At 37.0% G+C, this 17,470-nt stretch overlaps 1 protein-coding gene across 2 annotated transcripts; it reads right to left on the reverse strand.

Moving 5' to 3' along the window:
• Window positions 1–1,668: 1,668 nt before the first annotated feature.
• On the reverse strand, window positions 1,669–12,857 carry th (tyrosine hydroxylase). 2 transcript variants are annotated; one of them, XM_028449278.1, is made up of 13 exons: window positions 12,670–12,857; window positions 12,097–12,300; window positions 9,499–9,673; window positions 9,310–9,398; window positions 9,168–9,235; window positions 9,016–9,066; window positions 7,475–7,620; window positions 7,254–7,389; window positions 5,152–5,221; window positions 4,569–4,625; window positions 4,328–4,423; window positions 4,077–4,210; window positions 1,669–2,348 (listed from the first exon to the last, which is right to left on the reverse strand). In XM_028449278.1, exons 1-13 carry the CDS (start codon window positions 12,751–12,753, stop codon window positions 2,189–2,191), a joined length of 1,470 nt encoding a protein of 489 aa, XP_028305079.1. In that variant the 5' UTR covers window positions 12,754–12,857; the 3' UTR covers window positions 1,669–2,188. The 2 variants fall into 2 exon arrangements, with proteins under 2 accessions (XP_028305079.1, XP_028305080.1); XM_028449279.1 differs by lacking the exons at window positions 4,328–4,423; window positions 4,569–4,625.
• Between the last annotated feature and the right edge of the window lie 4,613 nt (window positions 12,858–17,470).

A 17,470-nucleotide genomic window follows, 5' to 3' on the forward strand; every position in this document is an offset into this window, starting at 1 on the left:
CTGTATGTATCAATGAAGCCAGGTGAGACAAATCAGCTATCTAAACTTGAGGCCTGTCTAAAGAACATTAGGGCCTGGATGGACCAAAATTTTCTTCTTCTTAACTCAGACAAGACTGAGGTCATTGTACTGGGCCCACGACACCTTAGAGAAACCTATGCTAGCCTAACTGCCCTAGATGGCATTACTCTGGCACGAAGCACAACTGTTAGAAACCTTGGGGTTCTATTTGATCAGGATTTATCCTTCAACTCTCACATAAAACAAACTTCAAGATCTGCCTTCTTTCATCTCCGTAACATTGCTAAAATCAGATCTATCCTGTCTCAGAGCGACGCTGAAAAGCTAGTCCATGCTTTTGTTACCTCTCGACTGGATTATTGTAATTCTCTTTTAGCAGGCTGCCCGAGCAAGTCGCTTAAGACACTTCAGCTGGTTCAAAATGCTGCAGCACGTGTACTGACTAAAACTAGGAGAAGAGATCACATTACTCCTGTATTAGCCTCTCTGCATTGGCTTCCCATAAAATATAGAATAGAATTCAAGATTCTTCTTCTCACTTATAAAGCCCTAAATGGACAGGCACCAGTCTATCTCAAGGAGCTTGTAGTGCCATACAATCCCCCCAGAGCACTACACTCTCAAAATGCTGGACTACTCGTTGTTCCATTCATCTCTAAAAGTAGTATAGGAGGAAGAGCTTTCAGTTATCAGGCCCCACTTCTCTGGAACCATCTACCAACCACGGTTCGGGGGGCAGACACCCTCTCTACCTTTAAGGTTAGGCTCAAAACATTCCTCTTTGGTAAAGCTTTTAGTTAGGAACCAGCTCATAGCTCATAGTTAAGATGCAATAGGCATAGACTGCCGGTGGGGGGGTCTGGCATGCTCGGTTGGAGAGAGGTTGGAGAGGGCGTTAAGAGAGAGGTCAATTAGGTTAGAGAGAGACCGGAGAGGGTCCCATTCCTCTCTCGAACACTCCCTCTATGTCTGCTTCTTCCCTTGTGTGTTTGCTCCTGTACTCCTTCTGGCTTTTGTCTTGCAGGTCCGTGGGATCCTCAGTGTGGAGTTACAGAGTCTCAACAACTCTGTCTCCACCCTTTCCTCTGCACACACCCAACACAGCATAACGTGGATGGCTGTTCATCATAGGAATGGGATCCACACAAGGTTCCTGCTGCTTAACAGAAGGTTTTTCTTGCCGCCATGATGAATTCATGTTGGGTGTGGGATACATATGTATGTGTATATACGTATATATATATATATATATATATATGCATATGTGTGTTTCCATAAAATGAAGAGTCCGTCCTTAAGACTGCTCTACTGTAAAGTGTCTTGAGATACCATTGGTTATGATTTGGCGCTATACAAATAAAAGATTGATTGATTGATTGATATTATATACCAGAGATGTCCATACTTGCTTCTAAAAGCCTTCAGGCCTGCAGGTTTTTATCTAATTTTTTATATATATATATATATATATTATGAAGTAATGAATATTATTTAATTCCCTGAGTTTTATCAGACATTGTGGAAAATGTCAAATGTGTGGTTATTGTTTGATTTTATTGGACAATATCTAATAAAACATGGCAAAAAAAAAAAAAAAGAAGCTGTGCAACATCTTTTGCAATTCTTTATTATGATTTTTTGCTCCATTTTAATGTACATTTGCTTACATGGAAAGTATTTTTCAAGTATTTGAATGGCTGGACAAAAAGCACAAGAAATTCACTGCAAGAAGACAACATAACTTTGGTGACATGAAAAAAACCTCAGACTTCAGACATTTATCTCTAAAGAAAATACATTCTTTATCCATCTACTTTGTTTTCTTATATTTATTCTTTGATTTTAAATATATCAGTAGAGGCTGTATCAACCACTAAAACCTTTTTAAATACATTCATGATGAATATTCTATTTATTTTGGTGTGTTTTTTTTTTATTTTTTTTTTACATTTTTTATCACACATTCAACACCCAGTGAGGTGTTAAATGCCTTTAGAACCTTTGCTGCTTTTTGAGATTTTACGCCTGCAATCTTGTCACCTACTCCACCACCACGACAGGACAAAATTCAGCGTCATACTGGAAGTACAGCACAAAAAAATGAAACACTGGTGTCTTCACATGAGTTAAGCATAGAGAAAGGTTAGTCACACACGCTGCTGTGTCATCATGACAGAACACCGATGGCGTCTGTCAGCACCTTCAGCTCGTCTTTCAGACCCTCCAGGCCTCCTTGGATTTTCAAAGGATTGTCCAGGACTTCCACACTGCTCGTGTACGGGTCGTACTTGACTGAGAAGGGACGCTTGATCCCAGCTACATATGCTCTGGTGGGAATTTAGGGTGAAAACAGGTCATACATCTACCAAAGTGAGACCTAAACGGAGGTCGACTTTGAACATTTGGAAGTCTAAATATTTAAATTGGTTCAAAGAAACTTTCTCTTTTTCCAACAAAAAAACCCATTTCAATTCAAAAATTGATTCTTCATCAGATAATGTATTCAATTCGCATGTAGCCTACTTTACGTCATATTTCATGTATTTTCTATTCATGTTTATATATTCTAAGAGCGAAAAGGAAACATTTGATGTGTTTGAGATCCGTGTACCCTTCGTTCTTTGCTTATTCCGTTTTAAAACCAAATAAAACTAACAAATAAACTGTGTGGTTATTTTGTTTTACTGATTTAAAACCAAAACAGAAATACAGAAAAACCGAAAACCAGATAAGCAGTGTTTTTCTGTTTAAAAAAAAAAAAAAAAACTTGTTCTGTTTGTACGACATTTGGATATTTACGGGGAAATTTGAGTGAGAACTGAAGTCTGCTGTACCTTGTTTCCCTCCTCAGGTCCTGGACCAGATCTCCTCACACAATAGGACTGTTTAGGATTTATTTCAGCAGTTTTCTGGTCCTGCTCATATTTTCATTCAGTCTGTGGATGTTTTAGCTCGTAAAAAGCTGCTCACATTTATGTTTTGTTTCGTAGTGTTACGGTCCAAATAGTATCGAAATAAACTGGTGACTGACTATCAACTGTGAGGCTGGTGTGAGGAACAATAGATGTTAGAACTTCTACCATTTGACACTTTTTTAAAAACAATTACAGCTTTTTTGAGGGCAGTAAAATATTTTATTTTGCACGTTATAAAAACCGCTAACAGCAGCCGTCAACACACACGGAAGTTGATCACAAGAAACAAGGAGCACCAGTAGATCAAGTACACCACCTCTGGTTTCACATTTTATGTGCATGTTTTACGTCACATCCATTTTTTGGTTTTGATTTATTTATGTTTTAATAACATTTCAATTCACCAGTAATGTGACTTATGCATTGCTTCTTTTTATGTCCGGACCGGGAGCAAAAGTCCGCCCAGTCACCAGTTTATCTGGATACTATTTGGACCGTAACACTGTTTGGTAAAGTTGGCAGATATTCACAAATTCGGATTTCCAGCATCAATAACTCTTTAACGAAACATCATCGACACACAAGTTACACCTCTGCCATCAGGGTGAGGTGGACAACATGATACAAGATCATTTTTATCAAACGCAGCAGAGTAAAAGTCCGTCTGTCAGTTGTTCTGTGTGGTGAAATTAAAACGTGAAGTTCTTGTCCTAGTTTCCCCGTAAATATCCAAATGTCACACAAACAGAACCAGATTTAATTTTAAAACAGAAAAACGCTGCTTGTTTGGTTTTTTCTGTTTCCTGTTTCTGTTTTTTTTAAATTAATATTAACAAATCTGTTTTTTATATTTTTAATTTGGTTTTGAAATGAAATAACCAACGAACGAAGGGTACATGGATTGTTTGCCAAGTCAAACTCTTGCCTTTTACCTTAGCTGCATTAGTAACATCTGTCTTCTGGCTGCTGTGGTTGACCTACAATAGTCTGTGGCCTCCAGAGGTTGGCTGGCTCTTCTATGACCTTGTCCTTACACAATCCCTTAACTTCTAACACTTTTGTCTTTTTTTGTCTTTCTATTTATTTATTTATTTATTTATTTGTGCATGTCTCATTTACTTAATGGGGAAAATAAAGTACCTGAATTTCTCCTTTGCGTCTGAAAAACTCTCAGAAACAAAGTAGACAGGCTGGTAGTCCTGATCTTGATATGGCTGCACGGCTGCGGTCTCTGGATCGAATTCCCTAACCTCCGGTTCATCCGACAGAGAGTGCTGGGAGTAAATCACAAAGCAGCCAATGAGCTGATGGATGGGTTGGATGTATGTGTTGTATTAGACATGAATCTAGCTTGAAATAAAGAACATGAAACACGCTGAAACTTAACTCACCACAAGTTCGCCATAGGAGGAAAGCAGCCCCGCCCCATAAGCCCTCACCTCACCATTTTGTTTACATAAACCATACTCCACAGTGAACCAGTACAACTTATGGGAAACACACAAAGAAAAGTGAAACTAGAGGGAGTAACAATTCAAAAATCACACATCACATCAGGAAGTGGGCAAATAAGTTTGGAACAACCGAAATAAGGCATCTTATTTAATGATGTATTTTTATACAGTGTCTTACTGTGGACAACTTTTCAATGTCTTTATCTGAAGCCCCCAGGGATGCAAGACCAAGGTTCTGTAGAGAGCACAGACACAAACTAACATGCCACAAAATGTAATGACAGATAGAAAATTATGTACCTAGGGCTGGGCGATATAGACCAAAACTCATATCTCAATATTTTTTCTCAAAATGGTAATACACAATATAAATCTTCTAAGTCTTACCAGAAAGACAATTCTGGGCTAAATTTACTGATGCAAAATTCCACACAGGCACATTTATTAACAAACAGCTGCACAATATGTGCCACTTTTGGCTTTTTCTCCTCTAAGAGACAGCACGTGTGAGTGAGTTCTGTAGTGTGTCTTATTTAGGGAAAAGTCTTGGTTAGGACACACTCAGTGATCCATCGAACTGTGCTTTTCATGCTGTTCTGAGAAGTAGCAAAAGCAGCGACTCCTAAAACTAATACAAAATAAGCTGTAAAATAAAAAATATATTGTAATTTTCTATAACACCAAAATAGAAAACTTGATATATGTTATATCTCGATATATTGCCCAGCCCTAGATGTACTATGAAATCCTTGGGTAAATACCTGGGAAAACTGGGCAAAAGTGCGATCAGCCAGCATGGGAACGTGACCCAAGAGCTCATGAACACAGTCCCTAAAGACAAACACAAATTTCTGCTTGAGACGCATGCAGTTTTAAAACAATAGCTCACTATAAATGAATGCTATAGTTAATTATTCTATTCCGTCTTCATTTGTAGCAAAAATCTCCTCAAAATTGCATCTCAGTGAATTACAATATCACTAAAAAGTTAATTGTATGACTGCTTTTATTCATAAAGAGAAACTGTAGTATTTTATTACATAAATTCATTCCACACACGATGATGCATTTCAGGCATTACATTTTAAAATATTGATATGTATGGCTTTTAATAAATGAAAACCCAAAATCTATTATCATAGAAAAATACATTAATACACAAGTTCTTCATGCAGCGTGTCATGCAGGCAACCAGCCTGTGGCAGTGCTGAGGTGTTATTAAAGCCCAAGTTGCTTTGATAGCCGCCCTCAGCTCATCTGCATTATTAGATTTGGTGCCTCTTATCTTTGTCTTGACAACAGCCTGTAGATTCTCTATTTTTGGTTCAGGTCAGGTGAGGTTTTTTATTTTTTTTGGCCAATCAAGCAGCACAGGGATATAAAATGTCACAGTACTGGTGCCTCTAGCAGTGTGGGCAGGGGATAAGTGCTGCTGGAAAGTTAAATCATATGCATATACTGCATATTTTTTAATTCTGCCTAATAGAGTCCTTGGATGGCCTGAAAGGCACTTTTTAAATAAAATGCATTACCAGCAGAGGGCATGGCTCCCTAAACCATCACTAAGAGAAACTGAGCAGCTTGGATTCTGTGCCTTTCTGAGGCCTTGATTTCCAAGTGACATGAAAAATGTACTCTCATCTAAAAAGATGACTTTGGGCCACTTAGCAAGAGTCCAGTCCTTTCTCTCCTCTACCCGGGTTCAGGAATAGTTTGACAGAAGGTACGTGACAGTCTAAGCCTGTGTCCTGAATATTGTCAGCATTAACTCTAGTCCCAGTCCATATTGGATATTGTTACACTTTTCAAATTGTCTCAGAAACTGCATTTTGGGTTATTATTAACAATAATCATCAAGACACACACATACACACACACACACATACACACATATATATATATACCTTTTTAAATGAATGCCTTAAATACGCCACCCTGTGTAGAATTTATCTTTAGGTTGCATCAAATTTCCATTTTGAATTAAATAACTGAAATAAATCAACGTTTCAATCATATTCTAATTCAATGAGATACAGGTGAATATCTGGGAATATCTATTGAATATTTACAAGCGCATTCACACCTATAACCAATTTAGAGACTCTTAATAACTAGAGTTGGACGATATTATATATTATTGTTCCATATTAGCCATAAAATGTGATATCGATTGACATCTGTATTGGTTTTTCCACTGATAATGAAATACTGTATCGATATGTGATGTTGTTTGACAAAACATTATAAAAACAAATATGGCACTGTTTCCATAACTTAAGTTCAATAGGTATTCTTACTTAGCACTGATGATGTTTATTTGTGGGATACATTCATTGTGGCATCAAATTAAAAGTATTCTTCACCTATTGTTTCCATGGTGATATAAATAATGTGACCTAAAAATAGGGAGGTGGGGAGGGGTTCTGTGTATATATCAGAAATCAAAAATTTAGCGTTGGACAATATCATCAAAAAGCTAATATCGAACATGCCAACAAATAACATAACATTATGGTTTTCAAATTGTTGGAGGAAAGTAATCAGATAAAAACAACACAAGAAAAGTGAGAACATGCAAACTGTTTGTTGTACTTTGCAACTGTCATGCATGTACATATAGTCTGTGATGTAGACCCCAGGAAGAACAGCTACTGCTAATGAGGATCCATAAAAAACAAACACAAAATCCATGTCCAGCAGAACGGTCAAATCCAGATGAGGCATATCAGTTGTAATCAAACACATGCTGCTATATTTTTATTATCAAAGGTGAGAGTTGGTGAAAAAGGATGGTTTTTCGTCACGTTTCTAAATTTAAAAAAAACACACTTGTGTGACTCTGCAAAGGTTAGTGAACACTCACGGCTCTGGGGAGTGCATAGGCGAAGAGGCGTGTCGTATGTACTGGGTGCACTGGAACACCCTGAAGGCCAAACTGGCCAGAAAGTCCCTGGCTGAGAGCAAACCTGCCACAGGACGCAGCAGAAAGCCAGTGCGCTCTGTGTGAGTCAAGACAAAAAAACAAATGGAGTAGAACAGCCAAACAATGAAGAAAGTGCTTCTTATTTTTATGAATATGCTCACCTCTGAGGAAGCATGACACGTCCTCTAACTGAGGAATGTTGTCTGGACTGTACCCACAATGCCTTTCCAGCAGACGAAAGGCCTCGAGGTATTCACTGCAGGCGTGGGTACTGTACAAGTCCCTCAGAGTTGAATAGACTTCTCGCCTAATCAGAGAGGAAACCGAATAAAAACTTGGATTTTCTTTCATAGCTTAATTGTGACCTAGTATGTAGTATGTGACCTGGCAAAACCTCAACCACATTTTAACTCATTTGAAGTATTTTTATTCAAATTTAGTGTTCTAATAAACTACATTATTATTCTGAATTATAGTTTGCATAATTATTCTTTTGTTGTTCTAATGTTTCATTGTTTTTTCAACATCTAACTGAACCTTAAATCTTGAAAGAAGCTTCTTAATAAGGGTGTAAGAAAAAATCGATTAGGCAATATATCGCTTTATTTCACCGTGTGATTATTGTATTGATCCAATTTTTTTAACCATGTTTTTTTTACTAAAATACTATTTAATTGCACTAACATATGTATAGCATGTATAGCATGTAAATGCCTGGTCACTAGTCAGTGAACCACATCTGACCTTGTTAAACCTTACTCCTCAATGCATTTTAGCTATGTTTTATTTTCATAAAACATTGTTATAGATGGTTAACTTTTTTTTTTTTTTTTTTTACGAATATTAGAACTTATCAGAATCAGAATCTGATGTAGAAGCAAAAGTGATACTGTTTAGAAACATGTAATTTGACTGTTTGATAAACATACCGCTTGCTTTTGCTATTGGTAGTTAAATTACAGTGAGTTACCATTTATATGTTCTCGCAAGTTTAAAAAAAATGAAATTAAATTTTGTACATGTAATGGGGAAATTTGTATTTGTATATCTTATTGTATATCTTATTGTTTAGTATCGTAACGTGACATGCAAATCGTGACTAGTATCGTCTCGTCAGATTCAAGGCAATGCACACGCCTGCTTCTAAACCATCTTGGAAAAATTCAAATAATAGAAATCAATACACTTCTGTTAACTGTCCATGTAAAATCCGTTTTTTTTCCTCCCAAGCCAGTGAAGCATTTCATGCTCAGACGAGCATAAACTGCCACTGATTTAAAAGCATCTTTCCGTCTGTGACAAGTTTATCAAAATATCTGCCAAGGTCAAGTAAGTCGTACTCAACAGAAACATTTAATGTTTGATAAATAAAAGCGGAATTTCATATACACAGAAAGCAAATCATTGGTTTTCTATTTTTACTTTTATTATCATTGTTATTATTTATTAATAATTCCCCATGGAGGTGTGCACTTGTAGGCCTATTTAATCCCTATTTAATTATGTACATTTCCTTTTCTATGTTTTAGTGTTTCTTCTTTTCATTAAACATATTCTGGAGCGTCTGTAAAAAAAAAATAAAAAAGAAAGTAATTTCCCCCTGGCTGGGATAAATAAGATATATGTGATTCTGATTCTGATTAGAAACTCTGATTTTGTACCAATTATTCATGATCAAAAACAAAGTTAGAGAAGACCTTACCACGTATTAATCTCCTCCTCTGTGTACTCCACTCTGGTAATTGTTTGACCACTGAAGAAAAAGATATCTTCACATTTAAAAGGAATAGGGAAAATGCCTAATATTTTGTAGGATTGCTAATGTAAAGGGGTTTGTAAATGAGTTTATCTCACTGTTTGTATCCAAAGGCAATGTCGCCAATCATCTTCCTCCTCTGTCTGTAAACAGGGTCTGTGAAGCCCTGTTCAAATCAAATATAACAAGCTCTGATCACATTTTCTGTCACAACACACGAGGACTCTGCTTTATACTTACAGGATGGTCTTGGTCCAGGTCTGGATCAAATTTTGTGACCAAATGATGACATCTGTCCAGATCTGCTATTTTCTTAGGGAACCAGTGAACTGGTGCAGAAAACAAACAAACAAAGAAATTACAGTATTTTCAGTTTGTGAAACATAAAAATAATGAATTCATTTTACCAAAAGATTTAATAGGAATCACATTTGATTTCTTTCGTGGTTTTGACGTCCTCTGCGTTCCTTTTGACGGAGCTGATTAGGGTGCTGACGTCTGAGAGGTGAACCTCACAGCGAACAAAGTACTCCAGACCCTCCAGGTTGTCCTTCAGCTTCCGGCAGGGCCGAGTCTCCAGGTGGTGGATCTTAGATTCAAATGTCTGAAAATGCAGTCGAGACCCAAATATGTAAATGTAGCATAAAAGGATTGAGTGATTAAGTCCAATTTATGATCTTTAAAAACCCACTGTAGCACTAATTTTTAGATTTAAAAATAGATTCCATTAGTGGTTCAGTGGTTAGAGTGGCTGCCTCACATTGTAAAAGGTTGTGCGTTCAAGTCCTGCTGGTGGCCCCCAGTGAGCAGGGCCTAAATCTGTGATTGACAGGTATGATTATGGAGGTATTTTCTGATCTAACACTATAATAACGTTAAAAAAGGATAAAATGAGGTAAAGAAGATTATTATACTGTATATTAACAATTAGGACTGGGTATAAAAATGGATTTATGGATTTAAATCCATCTTTCGTTCAATGGCTGAAATCGATTTATAAGCTCCTAAAATCAATAATTTAATACGTATTTTTTACAGTGTAATATACATTGCTGTGGGCTCATTTCTTATTGTAAACATGGATTTTTTATACAGCACAAAATTGGAGTACCTTACTATTTACAGTATTAGATATCTGAGAATCTTTCCCATATTCACATACATGGGCGACCGTGGCTCAGGTGGTAGTGGGTCATCTTCTGATCGAGAGGTTGGGGGTTCGATCCCAGTACCTGACTATGTGTCGAAGTGTCCTTGGGCAAGACACTGAACCCTAAGTTGCTCCCAGTGGTCGACTAGCACCTTGCATGGCAGTCCTGTCCCACTGGTGTGTGAATGTGAGAGTGATTGGGTGAATGAGCTGATATGTAAAGCGCTTTGAGACTGCTTCAGTGTGGGGATAAAGCGCTATGTAAAATCTAGTCCATTTACCATAAAACTGAATATGACTGAAACATCCATGGCCGAATTGAATCACGAATCAAATCGATTTGGGAAATCTGAATCGATTGCAACGCCAATAAAAAGTGGTCAAACAAACGTTTACTCTATGAAAAATTAAACCCTGTTTATAATTACTTAGGCTGGTTTTCAGATTTCTGCAGAATACAATAACCTTTATCGATCAATCAATTATAGGTTCATAATACAAATTTCAACAAATGTGTTACACTAGAATAGTGGTTCTAAAAAAAAATAAAGCCTATACTTTTTTCTCTCAGAATATGTGTTAAACTAAAGCTAAAGAATACACAAACCTTTACACAAATTATAAAGTGCAAATGAATATGCCACAAAACTTAGAAATATACAAAACTTTAGTAGATGAAAAATGTTTTGGTATGAATGTGTAGCTACAAGTCTATGAATGAACTACATAGCCAGTATTCAACACTGATCAACACGCCACGGCTGCCATTTTCAGCACCATCATGTTGAGATGTGAAGTGGGATAAGAACAATGGGTAAGAAGAAGGGGTAAAAAAAAAAGAAGTAAAAACCAAAAGGCCCTTGTAGGGAGGGGCAGAGTTTGGAATCATGAAAAAACTCTTCAGCAACATTGCGACAGAAACCAAAAGACACAACATTTACAAGACACAAAACCATAGCATGTGGGCAGGTGGGTAGTGGGTCTGGGAGAGGGATGTCGGGGGTGGTGGCCAGGTGAAGGGGGGGGGAATTTCCAGCAAATTGGGGGTGCGGCATGCAGCCAGTGGCGCTTCTCGACACCTTCCAGCAGCATGAAGGGGGGGGGGGGGGGAGGGGGTGGAAGGCCGGAGAAAGCGAAGACTTGAAAGACTTAAAAATATATGTAAAAACTGTTGATTTTAGTTGGGGGGTAGAATATTTCAATTGCTAAAATGTGTTAAACAATGAGTTTTTAAGCAGCGTGACTTGTATTTTAAAGTAAAATAAGGGGTTACTCTATTGCTCATTTTTTAAATTTTTGTTTACCATGGGATTTGCGCCCTTGCCCTTTTTGTCAAACTATAACATTTTGCTCAGAATACTGTGGAAAAACAAACATATGAGCAAAACAAGCTCATGAAAGAGTGATAATGCTAATTTTAAAAAAATCTCATTTTTATAAATAACTGGAATTAAATATTTACTTTTATAGTTTTTTATCATTTCCAGTCATCTCCAACCTGGTGTTGGACCAAGACTGACCCCTGTGTTTTCAGTTCATGTGCTAATCAAAATCATGATAAATATTATGATAAACATAAACAGTTATGTTTATCATTTTTAATTAAAATAATCATTATAATACCCCCTTCTTTAATACTTTCATTGTTAATTTCCCACTTTCTTTCTCAAGTACCTCATGTAGTGCCATCGCGTACCACTGGGGGTACACGTACCCCATTTGAGAAACACTGCACTAGAAGATGAGGGAAAACTGCACTTTAACGTCTATAATTGGCTAAGGTCAAATGCAGCCTGTCATGCTGTTGTGTAAAAATTGGAAAACTTTCTTCAAAAAAAGAGTTTTTCATGATCAGGTAAAAGTGAAGTTTTTATTACCTCAAACACTTTGAGGGTCCTTGACAGCGCAGTGGTCTTGGATCCCCTGAGAGTGAAGAAGATGTTGAGGAGAGCTTTTCCATCCTCCTCCTCGAACACGATCTGCTCAGTGGCCTCCGCCGCCTCCGCCGCTGCTGCCGCCGCCTCGCGCTCCTTCCGCGCGTCCTCGATCAAGCTTTGGCGTCTGCCCATGAATCTCTGAGACTGTTGGGAAAACGACCATTTTAAAAAGATGGTGAATAATAATAATAATCTACTGACAGATATTGGCACGGGAATGATGGAAGGTAAGGCTGCTATACTACTTTTATTTTATCCTGTTTTACCCCATCCCCAAATGCGCATGAAACAAAGCTTAAAAGGCAAAGTCTCAGCTTAAACCAATTATATGGGCTTGTGTGAGTTATAAGAACAGAATGAGTATATTACATCTAGGTTTTAATATTTCAAATAGATTAAATATATATTGCTAAACTTTCATTTCCTTTGCGCGCCAAAGAGTTCCATTACTTAGTTTTGTCGGTTTTAATCACTTCCCCAGAGATAAATAGGCATCATGTCAGGTGGTCCTACCGTGATGGAGTCGGATCTCTCCAGCTCGGATGCTGCCCTGCGGATGCTCTTTGTAGAGGACGTGGAGCTGCTTGAAAGTGGCATCTTTGCACTTAAAAAGTTTCTCTCTCTCCCTCTCTCTGGACTTTTCGTGCGTAAAAGTGAAATCTCTGCGGTTCCTTTGCACTCCGCACACTGCTGAGAGCTCTCTTCTTTACAACACACAGCTTTCCTCTTTTTATGGGATCATTTGTTTGCAGTGTGTGACGTCAATCTCACACGCATCAATCTGGTCAGAACGTACCAGAATCAGCCCAGGGTTTATTTATCTGCTGCTTTGCTGTTCACATCAGAAAACATATATAGGAAGCACTCATTTTACTAGGGTTGCACGATTATTTTCAACATTATTGCAGTGTAGGAATATTTAAATGATAATTGTCAATATGTTCATATGAATAACCTGACCATAACACATCAGTTTAGTCAATTTATTCTTATTTGTGATGTTGTTGTTGTTGTTGTTGTTGTTGTTGCTGCAAGTTTTGAGCTTTTTTTGTTGTCTTTTCATAAGAACGCCCTTGGGCGTTGATTTACACTAAATGGAATTCTAAATTTGCTCCTTTATTTAAGTGGAAAGATTGTTTGAAGTATTGAGACATTATTAAGATAATAACATTTAATAATACCTTTTACAACACATCATTCAATTTTTTTTAAAATGAATTTAAATAACTGCATTTTCAACAATTTTATGCTTGAAATATTGAGATAGATAGTGCAGTTTAATTTTTTATTACTTTCTTATATCTGGACCGGTGTTCACCCTCTAGCGGGCCTGTTCTAGCCCACTTGCCGCATGTTTGACACCACCGATCTGAACTGTCCTCGAAGTGGATCAGTGTGTGTTTATGCCTCCTGTGATTGTTTCTGGACAGATTCCACTAGAACAGATGAGTCGGTACGGAATGAGAAAAATATAATGTTTTGTGGTCCATATTTATTTATTTCATTGTGTGTTTTTAAAACTTTATCCAGACTATGCTGCAAAATTCTGGCTGTGAACCTCTTATATTCAGACATTTATTGTGGGTATTTATTTGTGTAATCAACATTTAGACAATCTGAAGCTGTGGGTTCACTGTAGACATCCTTGCACAACAATTATAAGCTTTGACCCCAGGGTTTATACAAAGGTTAGACAAGAGAAAAGTCAGCCGTGGAAAATTAAGTCACTTTATCAGCTCAATCCAATCTCCACAGCTCCTCACAAATTAGATTTGATCATGGAGGGTAGAAACACATGTTATGCACAACGTGGGGGGAAAGGACAACACATTTCCCTGCTGCCTTGGCCACTCTGTCGGTGGAAACAACCACATCAAGTGTATCTGAACTGCTTTTGTCAGACGGTTTGGGTGGTTAACGTGATTGTGAATGATGTAGTGCGCCCACAGGCAGGAGGAGGTAAAAGGATTACTGCTGGAGCCTTGGCCACATGCTGCCACAGCAGCAATGAGGATGCAGAGGAGGTAGATTATAGGCCAACCATGGGTCTCTCACCTTAACCTGAACACACAAAGTGAAAATGTGAAAGAGTACTGACGTATATCGCCCAAGGCATGGGAACTGCTGGTTCTTCCCTTTATTGGAAAGACAGAATTGGTCTGAAGATCAAAAGATGAAGAAAGTAGTCGGTGATGTAAAAGACTTTCTACTTGTTTCACAGTCTATTTATGGATGATGGAAGTGCCTTTCAAAAGGAAGTTCATCAAGATGTTATGTCTCCATATGTTGACCTTTCTTGGAAGTCATAAAACGTCCAAACAGCCAAACAATATCCAAGAAAAGGGAAAATAATAATCAATGTCATGCTTCGTTTCGTCAGTCAGTTTTGTACTTTAGTGCATTTGAATCAAATCAAACATAACTGCCACAGACAGAGTGAACCCTGGATAAAATCGAGTAAAAATTATGTTTATTATATTTAAACCCAAGAAATAACTACTTTTACAGAAATAATGTTATTCTGGATTTACTAATAATAATAAAAAAAGGAACAAATATGGATACAAATCTATAATCTATAAATACATGAGACCAATGTTTCAAGCAGTAGTCAGGTTTCTATTGGTAACACTGGTATTTGTAATCATCCAAAATAAAAAGCTATCACTCTAATTTATATTTGTGTCTATATATATACTGTATATATATATATATATATATACCCATCATAAACATAATCATAATTATCATCATTAATTATTAATTTTTTCTAATATATATATAAATATATTAGAAAAAATTAATAATTAATGATGATAATTATGATTAAGCTGGGTGCTGTGTCACAATTCAATTTCTCCACACTTGTTGCCAGACTGGCTGAACCGATTACACGACACAATAAGCACATAATGCACAACATCACATCTCATTCTCACTTTAAAACATGAAACTCTTCCCCACCCCTTCATTTCCTACCCTGCGACTCCCTCTTCCCTGTTCCCTTCCCCCCTAGGTGCAACACTGCTCTCTCTTTTTATATATCTTCCATAAAAATAAAGTGTTTCTTACCTTTCCTTAGGAAGAGCTGGTGATGGTCACAATTATGCAATAAAATCAATTCATTTATTTAATTGCAATAACAAAACATGCATTATTGTCTTAAAAAGATTGGACTTCTTGTAGTGTTGACCTTTGACAGCATATGCAGAAAAGAAGAAAAAAATATGTCATTGTGTGGTGTTTTTAAACATCATTTTTACAGTCAGTTTAAGTGTTTGATAAACATGTAAAAAAATGATTACTGCATGGTTTCTGTGTGAGTATTACATTGCATTGATTATTTATTCACACTAGTTTTTAAAGTGTTAGTAGATTGAGACTTTGTTAATGTTTAAGTTAGGGAATCCAGAAAAAAAAAAATAAAGGGATAGGATTAGATACGTTTTTATTTCTTCTCCTTTTCGTTCATTTAAATGTAAAACATGTAAAAGATGCTATTTTTAAATTGTCATTTACGTGATTGAAATAAAGTAATAAATCAAATCAAATATTTGTGTCTCGATTAAACTTAAATGATATCAATCAATCAATATGTATTTATAAAAAAAAACACTTTTCATGCAATTTTCATGCAGAGAGATGCAATTCAAAGTGCTTTTAAACATACCCACCCTGTACAAACCCCACCCACCGCACACAGACACACACGTTAAAAGAAGGACAATGGCACATGTCTGGGTAGAGAAGATCTAGGTAAAGAGACATCACAAGGAGCCGTCTGCACCAGGAGCAGGACACCGGGGGAACAGGGCGCCGGGACAGAGCCCCCAGTTCAGCAAAGCAGCAGGAGCTATTCACCATCACTGAGGGCCACGAGACGGACAGCACCACTGGAGCCAGAGCCCATCACAGCCCCCAGTGCAGAGGGCTCTCTGCAAGGAAACACTGGGATAGTAATCCTAAAACAAAACACAACATAAAATATTACAATCCTAAAATTATTAGAAAAAAATAACAGTATTATTACTGTTCAGAATTTTAAATTTATGGCTTTATTTTTTAAGGCTTTTTTCCTGTTACTTCACAGTGGTTGACAATGTGAAAACAAAAACTACAAAAATGAAAATAAAAATAATTTTATTTTTTAATAATTTTGTTTTTACTGAGAAGGTTCCACATCAATGGACACCGTTTTGCTTTGATGGTAACATCACAGAGGTTTCAAAGACAAAAGGACACTTTTGTATGAAGACAATAACTTCATAAGTGATCCGTTTTCAAGATTCACAAATGATGACGCAGCCCTCCGGATCTGTTCACGTAAGCTCACCTGCAGAAGAAGTCTTTTCTCTAACCATCTTGTACAGATGACTCATTGTCATCATGGATCTGAACCCCATATTACTTATTCCAGGTATAGTGAACCTTTTGTTTGAAGTGAGGCACTTTAAGGGGCAATACCTTTCTGCCATTCACCTCTCTGTGTTTATCCAATTCCCATCTTCCTTTCTGGAAGTGTCAGACGTGGCAACAAATGACGGGATGATAATTATTGCAATTATCTATTGATTCAGCTGCAGCGCTGAGGCTTTGTGAGTGTCAGCCTATTGCTGCATAATTGTGGGACTTCAGACGGGCTAATTGCAGCTAACAGGACCAGCTGGGCTACTATTCATCATCCTCCTCATTTCTTTCTCCTCTCTCTTATGTAGTAGGAACCTTTGTGGGGGTCATTAGACCGATCCTGTTGATGAAAGTGAAAGACAACTCAAAATGGATCTTCTATTAATTATAATATGTTGGATAAACAACCCTAAAATGAAACTTATCTGCCGGTAATCCCTTGTGTGTAACTCACTGGAATTCCATCTATGAAGAAGCGCGTTCTTAGGGTTAGGGTTTTCCCTTATACAATGACAATAAATGTGATCTTATTTTGGGAATTGTATTTTCTAAAATCATCGTATATGCTAGTATGATTAGCTGTTTCTCTGTTAGCAGTTAGCACCTTCAGCTCTATACGTACGATGGGAAAAGTTGTACCTCCAATTGGACTTTGTCCAAAGTAAGGCAACAATAAAAAAAAAAAAGTGTAATTTATCTACCAGCCCCCCAGTGAAATATATATATTTTAAATTAAATCACAAAAAATATCAGAGCAACAAAATCACTTAAAAGATTGTAAAACATAAATATGATTGGGCAATTTAAAATTTGAAATTCTCTATGTGATCATTTTGCTACATTACAAACTTCAGAGAAGAGGCTCTGCTACTGTTATGTTTATTATTAATCATTGTGTCCATAGTTT

This window comes from Gouania willdenowi, chromosome 6 (assembly GCF_900634775.1).
Source record: "Gouania willdenowi chromosome 6, fGouWil2.1, whole genome shotgun sequence".
NCBI lineage: Eukaryota > Metazoa > Chordata > Actinopteri > Blenniiformes > Gobiesocidae > Gouania > Gouania willdenowi.